At 46.0% G+C, this 11,797-nt stretch overlaps 1 protein-coding gene across 1 annotated transcript; it reads left to right on the top strand.

The window, feature by feature from the left end:
• The first annotated feature begins 1,081 nt into the window (after window positions 1-1,081).
• LOC135829581 (peripheral myelin protein 22-like) lies at window positions 1,082-8,192 on the top strand. Its single transcript, XM_065341974.1, has 5 exons — window positions 1,082-1,284; window positions 1,958-2,083; window positions 4,689-4,829; window positions 6,481-6,644; window positions 7,580-8,192. The coding sequence occupies exons 1-5, from the start codon at window positions 1,197-1,199 to the stop codon at window positions 7,640-7,642; spliced, it is 582 nt and encodes a 193-aa protein (XP_065198046.1). The 5' UTR covers window positions 1,082-1,196; the 3' UTR covers window positions 7,643-8,192.
• Window positions 8,193-11,797: the final 3,605 nt, after the last annotated feature.

The raw sequence follows: 11,797 nt of genomic DNA on the forward strand, positions 1-11,797 counted from the left end.
CGAGTCAAAGAACTTTTTTAAAATCACTAAGTACGCACATGTACATGTGCATGTTATTGTTTTCTCTATTGTAATTCGCTAAATGAAACGGACAGAACTGATAGAGAGAGAGAGAGAGAGAGAGAGAGAGAGAGAGAGAGAGAGAGAGAGAGAGAGAGAGAGAGAGAGAGAGAGAGAGAGAGAGAGAGACAGAGGAAGGAGAGAGAGAGAGTACTCTGATAAAGAGATACCCTTGCTTAGCACGACAATGATTGTCCGGAGCACGGGTGTATTATTGAGCCACACAGAGGTATGTAGGGATAAGAAGTATGAACATTATACTTCGGGTGCAAACACAAGTACACATACAAGTCCATTGTACCTGCTGCCCATAGTGGTATATGTACATGTACATTACACATAATTGTTAGATTGACAGCATGAAACAAGGTGGAGGACACTGTGTTCGGAAACAGTGACCTTACTACAACCTTCCGCGGTTGGCAGAGCCCCAGTCCCTGCGGACCATAACAAGGTTGATCTAACACTAGTTCTGAACTAGTATTGGGTTATATTATACCATGTACTAAGTACATTATTACAGTGTTCTACTGTGTCTCTTTTGCTACATGTACGTACACAACCTACTCGTCAGAAGGGGAGAAGACAACATAACAATATACCATAGCAACACAGCAGAGAGAGAGTAGGGGCTGCAAAGCAAGTCTGTGCTGGTGAGGCAAGCCCACGACACTAACTGCATACACCGCCTATCGGGGTAGATCGTTACAGAGTTCTACTGTAATACTTGCATACACTGAGCTCTGCCATCTCCGGATAAGGCTCATCGTCTGTTGTGCGATGCTCAATTGGTAAACTAGTATGTATCCTAAATCCATACTTCAAAGTACTTCGAAGTACAAGCTTAGAAACAATGTGGCTACTCTGGTAACCTAGGCGGATGCATTAATCAGACACCTGCGCCGGGCTTCCTGTTAGCTAGCTCGCAATCGGTGGAGCGCAGCAGCAGCACAAACGGCTCACCTCCTGGAGAGTGTAGCCAATTCAACTGATATAAAAGAAGCGAAGAAAACAAACCAACGTCTTTTCGGTGAAAACGCCTTTCTCCTGGTCAGACCTCAGTTGAATGCATCACTAGCCGTGTCGTATTGCTGTGCGCTTGGTTTGCTGTTGGCTCCTACCACTGCTCTGTTGTCATGGGCCCGCCGGGTGGATTTAAGGGAGTGCAAATAGCGATGTGGGTCACACTGCTGCTAGCCATTGTCTTCATGATCGTCGCCGCAGGTAATCAATAATGTACATGTACATGTACATGCACATCCCACTGACGCACTCCGGCCCTCATGCATGCACGTGGACACAATAACAATTATGCTGGCATGCTTGCTTTGATGATATCCTATGTTACCCGATGATTTGAATATGCAATTTTGATGTATACGAAAACCTGCAAGAGAATTTCAGAAGGGCATACCAGTACAGTCTTAATGCCGCAGGCAATACCATGCACGTTAGGGTGTTTAAACACTTTTGTCTCCGCGAACATTGTTAGACTTTCAGAAGCTGCATGGACCTCTTGGCCTTGTTTTATTGCTCTCCTTTACACATGTTGGCAGTAGAACTACGCTGAAAATTAAGTTGTAACTCGGCGGATGGCCATAACCCTCCGAGTCACAACTTGCATGTAATTCAGCCTACATGTACATGTACATGTAGTTCTATTGCTAACTTGTGTTTTTGGCTCTTCCCTCTTGGCACAGATCAGTTTTTGCAAGGGTATAATTAATAGCAACATACACTGTACAAGCATGTACATGTAGCTTGTGTTGTTCCCCTCTACATTACACTCATTGTGTCTCTGTGGACAGGTGTTTCACATGACATTGTGTCTCTGTAGAAAGGTATTACTCAAGGGTTTCTGCATAATTATTACGCATGTGTCTCTCTCTGTTCACAGCTGTCCCGCAGTGGTACGTAAAGAGCTATAGAACCTATGGACTCTGGAAGAAGTGCTATATATACACAGGTGGCTACTCAGCCAAGTCAATCTGCCGGGCGTACAGCACCAGCTCCCTAGCAGCGAGTGAGTAACACACGGTCACTTCAATAATGGCAGGAAACTAACACATATTTACACAGGCAGAAGAGACCAGAGACAGCCCGCCAGATAAGTTTTATTTTTTTTTATTTTAGTGACAAGCCACTTTTGCGGGCAAAATTAATTAACACAATGGATTAAAATGCACTAAAACGATGGATTCAGATGAAATAAAACATACACTGGAGAAGAAATCAGAAAATGCATGTGTAAAATAAAGATTGTCAAACCCAAACCAAAAAAATTGCCAATCAAAATGTTTTATAATTGAAAACGAACCCGCCAGATCACTGTAGTAAAGATTCATACCCATACCCATAGCGGCGAGGATAAGGCAATCCCCAGACAACTACAGTGAAACCTGTAACTAAAGACCACCGCGACTAGCGACCAGCCTGGCACTAAAGACCACTTCACCAGGCACGGATGGTTTCACATTCATTATGGTGGTGCGTTGCAAACCTCTAACTCAGGACCACCTGCTACTAAAGACCACTTTCTCTGGCCCCCAAGGGGTGGTCGTTAGTCACAGGTTTTACTATAGTATACTCCCCTCAGTTGTCTGAGGACTGCCTTAGCCGTGCTTGGTGCATAGCACGCAGCGTTACAACAATCATCTCTCCGGCTGTATCTGTTCGTTTGTGCCTTTATGGTATTGCTCCATCCTCGATGTGTTGACCTTTGTTAACAATCTGGGAATTCTTGCTATTGCAACACATACCGACATGATTGTATATGTATGGTGCATGACTTGTAGGTATAGTGAACAACAAACAAATAATGCACAAGGTTAGTTCGCGGAAACTCTGAGCTTCATGCAATGCAATCATCAGGCAACCTGAACCTAAAGTTGCTGTTGGCAACGCCAGTAGAGTAAAACCTGTAACTATAGACCACCGTGACTAGCGACCAGCCTGGTACTACAGACCACCGTGACTAGCGACCAGCCTGGTACTACAGACCACATCGCCAGGCAATGACGTCTCACATTCATAATTATTATGATTGTGCCGTGCAAACTTCTAACTAATGACCACCTACCACTAAAGACCGCTTTCTCTGGCCCCAAGGGGTGGTCGTTAGTCAGCTGGCCTTGCCAATTCCGTGACTGTAGCGATCGCCACCCAGTTCCGATCACGACGTGTAAAGGAGGACAGCCTCCGTCGCAGCCTCTCAACTGGGTCCCTCAGAGACAAACAGTGGTGGTCGAAGTTGAAGAGCGCTGCTGGCAACCGCACGCAGACCGAAATTCCTCTAATTGTTGATCTTGATGGCCGTGAGTGGGCAACGAGCTCAGAGAAAGCAGGGGCAGTCGCTCCCTTCTTATCCAAGAAATATAGCGTTGCCGGTCCGGACCAATTGGAGGCTGACCCACCGGACCCTATCCCCTCAGGTGCTCCACCTCTTCGCACCATCCGGTTCCGTCCAGAGTCTGTCCGCCGCCTCCTGGCAAGTGTTCTTTGACCGACTGCACGAGTGGGGCCACACGTGGAAAGTGGGTTTTGAATCCAAGGGACCATGACAGCCACCCTCAGATGCGCCGGCTTAGACCTTCCCCCACTCCTGTTTGGTGGCACACTGGTGCCCGAGCCAACCAGCATGACCGTCCTTGGTGTGAAAGTGGACGCGAAGTTTACCTTTAGCGATCACCTACGGTACGTGGCCACCGTGCATGCCAATGGCGTGGGGTCCTAAACAGAGTCGCCCACATCCTCACCGCCGCCGGCCGGCCGACTGTATAACACGTTCTTACGACCAATCATGGAGTACGCGCCTCTTGTGTGGATGGGAGTTGCGCGGAGTCACCTCCAGCGACTGAACAAGGTCCAGCGCCACGCACTTCAGGTTATCGGCCCTGGCGCACACCTACCCAGCCTGGACATCCGCCTTACTGGTGCCTCGCTTGTCTGCCTTTACAAGCTGCATCACCAGCCTTTTCCTCCGCAGCTGCTCTCTGTTTTGCCATAGCGCCTTGTCCCCTCTACTCGCCCCAGAACTCGCAGCGAGCGCGTTAGTGTCATTGGCCATGACCCCCAGCTCCAACACCAGATGCCTGCATCTGCCCTACTTGCACTGAAGCGCTCGTTCCCACACTGCTGCATAAGTGATAGGAACTCCCTCCGTGCTGCTCTTTTTTCCCAGCCTCCCCACAGAGAATGCAATCATTTAAAACGAACGTTTTTCGCCATCTACAAAGCGCAAACTGGCTGTGGACAGTCGACTCGCTGTGATGCTGCTCTCGTTTTAATACATAGTATTTTAGTTTCTCCCACACACTCGCTGGTGTTAAGCCTTGCTTTTTCATTTTGCTGACCCGTACAGTTCTATCTTTAGTTTTTTTGGTGCGTGTTTTGGCCGTGATGCGGAGACCCCAGGTCGCCAGAGCCATCAATGCCCCATCTTCACTGCTGCGTCTCGGTGCAGCGCCTGCTCAGTAGCTGTCACGTTTTTCCCTAGTCTCCGTGCAAATGTCTTTCATTATTCTTTTCGAGCTTGGTATGTGAACATAGTAAAAAAGAGTCTCTGGTACAGTTTGAATGGAACTAACTTCAGTTGTACATGCACTTTGTTGTCTCTTTCTTTGTTGTAGGCAGCCTAAGCAGTGCTCGAGGCTTCTCTACCCTTGCCATCATCCTTGCCCTAGTCGGCATGCTCTTCGCCGGGGCCATCGAGCTCATGACCAACAAGTTAAGCCTGCTAAGGGTTCCCCGTTTCTTTTTCGGCATTGCAGGTACGTGTCTATATCATCAGGATGATGCCAGCATTTCAATGCGTGTACAAGTGGTACTCACTTACATCTACACATAACCTGTAACTAAAGACCACTGTGACTAGCGACCAGCCTGGTACTACAGACCACTTCGCCAGGCACGGATGGTCTTACATTATTATTATAATTATGGTTGTGTGGTGCAAACTTCTAACTAAGGACCACCTGCCACTAAAGACTACTTTCTCTTGCCCCAAGGGATGGTCGTTAGTCACAGGTTCTACTCTACGTGGATAAGAGACACTCTTGCTTAGAAACGGCATTGCAAGGGGCAGATGTGTCTAGGCCCGTAAATGAAGTACATGTACATATATGTTGGGTTACGAAGTACAATTGCCTTCTGTTCATGGGGATACAGTAAAACCTGTCACAGCGACCACTCGGATAAGGCGACCACCTGCCCTAGAAGACCACTGTAACCAGGACCAAGGGATGCTATTACCAGTCAAATGACCCTTGATAAGGAGACCACCTGGTAACAGAGATCATGTTTTGAAGCTCCCATGAGTGGTCGTCTTAGACAGGCTTCACTGTACACGTACGTGTGCGTGTGATCACTGTCCCACTGTGCGCTTCAAAGAGGCTCTTGCTCTTTTTGCAATTGCATTTACAGTGTATTTTCAATCCCTGTGAGCTGTGATCATCGGAAAAAAACTGCGTGGCAACTTGGCCTGAGTGTAGTCATCATGCCTTGCGCCTAGCGAAATGAGCACGCTTACTGCAGCTCATGATACGTTTATGTACGTCGTGTGTACTTCGAAAGTGGTAGCTATGACGGTAATGCATGACAGTGGAACTTTGTTACGCATCCCATGGACGGCATTAACGTGTATTGATTAACGTAATGTTAGTCTCTGAGGTACACTGTACGTAAGATGTTTTAGTAGAGATCAATACACCCGTGTTCCCGGCAATGCCCGTCCTAAAGTAAGCCATAATTTTAATTATTATGTTAAAGTACAGTCATGTACATGTGCATGGACATGTGTATGTCTTACCTGAGTAGATTCTACGTGCTGAGTGAGTTCCATTTCTGCAAACAGGAGTACAATAACAGCATTAGCAATAGGCAATAATTATTCAGACAAAGTGACCGTGGCGCGACAGAGCATACAGTCAGCGTGACACCAGCAAGAGCAGTGTCCTACACAGGGGAGCAGATGGTCATCTCACCAGGTCATGACACAGTGGCACCACTCCACCGCATTCTGCATGGAGATCGCTCCAAGAGCGGCATCTCAAGGTAGTCCTGAAATATAAACTGCTTTCTGAAAGAACGGTACATTATACTTCAACATTGCTTCGTTTCGTCCAAGGAAAAGAAACAGTTCAAATGTTACTTTTGAACTAAAAACGTACAGCTAATAAGTCACGACGAAGTGGTGCATGCTCAGGTATATCCAGATATCGACAAAAAAACAGCTGCACATGTAAGTCATACAGCAGTACAACTTTTGCAGGACTAAAAATCTATCCAAAATTTGCAGGTAAGGAAAAGGGGTAAAACGAATCCATTTGAAGTGACCTTCGGTGCGGTCGATTATGGCGATATTAATTTTGTTGTCTATCTGATATTGCATGTCTGTTGCGTTTGCTGTTCTGCGTTGTTCAGGTGGCTTTACGGCGATCTCCGCCCTCTCGTTTGTGGCATGGGTTCACATAGAAGACGACTTCTACGGCAACTACAGCTATGGCGCTAGCTTTGGCCTGGCCTGGGTTGCCGTGTTCTTGTCCGTCGCCGCAACTGCCTTTGCACATCTACACCACAGGGCGCTGGTAAGTACATGTACATGTACATGTACCAACAAGAACAAGACAGTGAGACAAAGAGTGTTTTTCGTAGCTTTTCACTCCGAGTTTCGCGAACTAACCGATCATCAGAAAACAGTATACTAGGTAAATCTAGACACTGGTTAATTATACACGCACAAAGCAAAGTGTAAATGAATGACAGCTGGTAAGTACGATGATGTGCAGTGCTGATGACAATAATTATGCTGTACCATGCTGACGAGAAAAAAATAATGTATCATTTGTAAAAGGACCTTCCAGGCAGTAAATCGAGAAGAAGTGGACGTGTCTCCAGACTCTCCAATTGTTGTACTTTTAGCTTATTTGTTTATAGGGTAGACAAGACTCTAGAAGCCCGAAACTTCTCCGCAACTCTCACTGTGAGCTTGCCTGGAGGATACAAGTGAACATGGAAGCTGACGTTATTTTGGAAAAAAATATTGTGCAGGCTCTTTGAATTTACTTGGGGCGACCCACGGCTGTACACGACTTGAACGAAGTGTATGGGCAATAATTATAATTACTCTTAGGGCAAAGGCAAGTCATAGGATACGAATGAAACTAATAGCAATACAAATGTGAACGGTACCATTCGGCTGTTGAATAATGAAACAAACTAACAGTTTCCTCCTCCATATGGCCATGCGCTCTAAATCCGACAATTGCTATTCTAGTGAAGATTGCTATTCTCGGCAGCCATCACTGACACCAATATTTTCAAACAACGAAGGGCTCTCGGTAGCAATGGTCGGATTTAGTGCGCGCGGAGGGGGAGAGATAGTTTGTTGTATATAATACGAATGAAACTTACGGTGAACGGCGACAACATCAGGAATGGATCCAGGCTATTGATTTTTGTTGTGTTCTGTTGGTTAACACTAACAATAGTCATGGTGCTGCTGTGTGCTTATCTGACCCAGGCTTTTGAAGCTATTCAGTCTATTCAGGCTATTCAAGGCCAAACGCCTGCTAAGCCTGTATAGCTCATGCGGACTGCATCGCCAGCTAGCATGTACTGTACACCGTACGAAGATCATTCCCCAGGGTTTCTAGCTGGCAACAATTTTCTTCTACATGTAGTTTTGCCTATTCTGCAGTTGCACGCGTGTGTTCACCTCATTGGCCTCGCTCGTTCCTCATTTGTTTTGTTCATTTGGCTTATGCGAAGACTAGCCAAGTTTGCTTGGTGATGTCAACGCGGACAAGCTTATAATAGTGTACCAATACCCTTTCCTCGCATTGCAAATTTTATGCATAAAGTCTCTTTTAGGATATTTCCTGGACACCTCAGCGCTCGAAGACATCCATAATACTGTATGTAGTGAAAGTCACCACGAATCGCGCACACTACTTTTCTGGTAATGTTCTTGTGCGATCCACCGAGGAATTTGGGTGGATCTTTTACTAGCATGCCATTTTCTATAACGCTCTAAACGACTTCATTGCTAGACGTAATTGTGTATATTCTCTGACGATCACTTGTCGCAATTGAAATCAGCATCGTGAAGAAGAGGTCTCACCCATTGAATTGCATGACTACATTTGCAGTATGGTTGTGTTCGTTGCGTATCCTGAAATGAGCCCTTCATTGAACGTACGAAACCCTAAAAGAGACGGTGAACCTACTAAATGTGCAGAAGTTTGGATCAACGGCCTACATATTGAATATGCACACAGGTAGCCCTTTTTCCAGCTCTCTTTGGAGAGTTAGATACCAACACAAAATCAAGCTCTGCAGCGCCTTTTTTTGGGCTGCAAGATCTTTCTTCCTACCTTATCATATGCCTGTCAATCTGAACAGAGAGGCCCGTAAGGCATGATGATCCAAGCTGGCATAGTACATGCCCTTTGTTATGAAGACATTGTTCGTGTTCATTCTTCCGGTGCGTTCTCCTTAGAATGATAAGCAGAACGTGTGTTCTCCTTAGAATGATAAGCAGAACGTGTGTTCACAGTCGCGTTCACTGTTATCGTTGTTCTTGTCTACCATCTTGTGAGAAAACGTACTAGAACCATTCCCAGGATGAGGTGCAAAGTGAAGTGTTGACAAGATAGAACCAGAACCGCTTGTGGGGTGGGCATGCATGGTGTTTTATAACTTTTAGATCGTTGCAAAAAAATTAGGAAAGTACGCAGGCATACAATTTTAAAATGAAAATATGGAAACGGTGGGTGACAAGTTACGCGTCAGACTCCACCAACTGAAGCAGATTTTTTGAAAGGTCTGATATGCACAAGTTAATTTGTGCCCCACCGTTATCCGCGGTTTTATTTTAGTATTGTCTTGGCTCACCACCTGTGTTCATATCGTAATTACTTACCTGTCCTTGAGCAGAGATGTGTGATGGAAGTGGGCAAAAATGGTCAGAAGCGTGCCCAATGCTACATCCTTTCTTTGTTTTGAGTTCTTTGGGGAAGTGTGTGTTGTTCCCTACATCGGAGCTCGCGGTTTTCCTGCCGACTTGAATTCTCACTTGACTAACTCACAACTGCCATCCAGCGCACACGAGAAGTCCATCGAACCGTCCACTCGGCAAAACTTCAAGAAAGCACCACTCCCGGCTCCACACACAGTGAGCCTCTTCTTCACATTTGAGTTCTTTACATTTTAAAATTGTCTTGCTTTTAGCTGCATATTCTAATACTGATCAAGAAGGTAATTCTGGCCGTACAAGGGGCTTGAGTCAGTGCAAGACGGAAGCTAGTGTGATACAGTCCCACGTGCGACTTGAGAGACCCGCCAGATATGGACATGAAACATGAGCACGTCAGTGCAGTGCATACAGCTACGAAAAACGCAACAAAAAGTAGGAGTAAGAATATTAGCAATACACAGAATCGTAGCATGGTGGCTTCGATATTTGAGCGCACCTGGTGTCGGAAGAACACATTGTGCACTATGTCGAACTTGCAATCCTTCCCTTCCTGAGTCTATTCACCGTTGTGCAACAGAGAAACTGGTACCACCTTCTAAATTGGTCATTGCAGGAATTACCCTCACAGAGTGAGGTCGGAGTAGACTTCTGTTTGGAATTTCTTTGCAGCCGTCATGTTTCCTGTACTACATACTTTGTACGTGTCCCAATTGCTAACTCGGATACAAGACAGAGAGAGAGAGAACGTGTAGATGCCACCGACGGTTCACGAGCACATTATGAGAGGGTTTGTGTGCCTACAACCGGCAGTATTATACAGAAGTTGGTCATGGTGCCGAACGTCTGAATTATCAATTGGAATCACTATTATTATGTACATGTATTATTGTTGATGGCAGACTTGTAGGAGAAACTCGCGGGACTCCTGAATACCCTTGTAGGTCCGGTATAAGCGTGCATTAGATATTGGCACTGCTGGCAGGATATAACAACCAGAATTATACCGCGAAACTGCAGCACGCAAATTCGAAGAACTTGGAACTCACGTAGTATGTACAGGTACATATACATATACAGCTCTTCATAAGCTGTTTACGGAGACTCTGTAATGGTATTTTTATTTCCTTTATTTCTATGTATTTATTTTTTCACGGAGGAGGCGGACAGCCCGAACCTGCCGGTTAACCCGGTTTTCAATTGATTGCTTTGAGTTTTTTCCAGTACAAGGCGCGGTTCCAAAGTGAAAAATAAAGAAAGAGATTCTCTTGCTTATTATGATAATAGTCCGGAGCACGAGTGTATTATTGAGCCACGCTGAAGTACCCGGTAATTTGGGATAAGAAGTATACGTATATTAGAAGTATATCCCCCCCCCCCTTTATGTTCAGGCTGCCCGTTTAGGAGCCATCAGTTGCCTGACGATCGTAGTAATACGTGAAACTCAGAGTTGCGACATAGCTTCCAATCTCTCTTGTGTAAGAAGCATATGACTATATATGTATGTACTTCGGGTATAATTATTATGTACATGAGCATGTAAGTGCAAGTACCTGCTGCCCATGGTGGGGCGTCGTGAAAGAGCTCTACTCTTCTCAATTTTGTTCCTTGAATTGTGGTTTGACCGTATTGTCCAGTGGTCTTGCCAGTATAGTCATCGACATGCATGACCATCCGCCAACGTCCTTCACAGCTGAGACTTTCAGCTCGTGTCTATCTTGGTTGCGCTCACCTTCCCCTCCTTATGTTGTCTCTATAACTTAGAACCTTCCAAGTTGGAAGGCTGTTGGAGTGCGCATCCAAGATGTGCTAGAGCTGTTAGCCAGTTAGTTGTAGAACGTCAGTACCGACGGTCAGTGTTGTGCAATGTTATCGCATGAGCTGATTGTTTAGTAACTGGTGGTGTTAGTGGACATTATAGCGTAACTTGTAGTTTCTTGGTCCTTTTTTTGTTTTTGTTTTTTACTAGCAAACACAGCCCTACTAATATTCAGGGGAAGAGGACAACTGAACTGACACTGGACAGCAAGACAAAGGGGAGTAGCGGCGATGTGCCGATGTGGTTGGCGACTGTACTTCGGACACTTAGTACCCACTGCCTATGGGGTTCACTGGTGGATCTAGTGTAATAAAACAGTGCGCCCAAGGCTCCAAGCGTCTTGTACGGGCAAAATACATAAAAGCGCAACCTCAACTTGCAGCACATGAGCTAAAATGGAGGGAAATGAACTCAAGCGCAACCTCAACAGGAAGAAAATGAGATAAAATGGATGGAGGGAGCTAAGATGGCTGTGCCAACAGTCTATTATCGAGGGAGCTAAACTCATAGCTCATGGCTGGCTAGCGTTCGAGTGCAGCCCCCACGGCAACCAGTGACGCTGGTGAGGAAACATCGTGAGACGCTCTGAGGGAACGCGAACCACGAAGACACATTACGCTTGAGCTAAGCAGAGCGAAGCTATGGGGGCGGGGGTCTAATGTAATTGCTTACACTGAGCTCTGCCATCTTCGGATAAGGCACATCTTCGATCTGTTGTGAGATGCTCAATGGGTGCACTAGCACAGTGCTGGCAACTGAAATCCGACACCCTGAGCGGCGCGCTCCACATCGTAACACTACGAAATAGAGGCCGCTAGAAAGTGAACGCACCGCCCAGGGGGTCGGATTTCAGTTGCCAGGACTGTGTGTACGCTCAATCTATACAAGCCTACAGTAACACTTCAGCCAGTACAGTAAACCAGGCGGATACATTTTAATCAGACATC

This window comes from Sycon ciliatum, chromosome 13, assembly GCF_964019385.1.
Source record: "Sycon ciliatum chromosome 13, ocSycCili1.1, whole genome shotgun sequence".
Lineage (NCBI taxonomy): Eukaryota > Metazoa > Porifera > Calcarea > Leucosolenida > Sycettidae > Sycon > Sycon ciliatum.

What these genes read in the sequence shown, in the direction of transcription:
- LOC135829581 (XM_065341974.1), top strand. Translation starts at nt 1,197, where the DNA reads ATGGGCCCGCCGGGTGGATTTAAGGGAGTGCAAATAGCGATGTGGGTC. An exon ending in CTTCATGATCGTCGCCGCAG is followed by an intron (nt 1,285 to 1,957) that starts GTAATCAATAAT and finishes CTCTGTTCACAG; the next exon opens with CTGTCCCGCAGTGGTACGTA. An exon ending in CACCAGCTCCCTAGCAGCGA is followed by an intron (nt 2,084 to 4,688) that starts GTGAGTAACACA and finishes TCTTTGTTGTAG; the next exon opens with GCAGCCTAAGCAGTGCTCGA.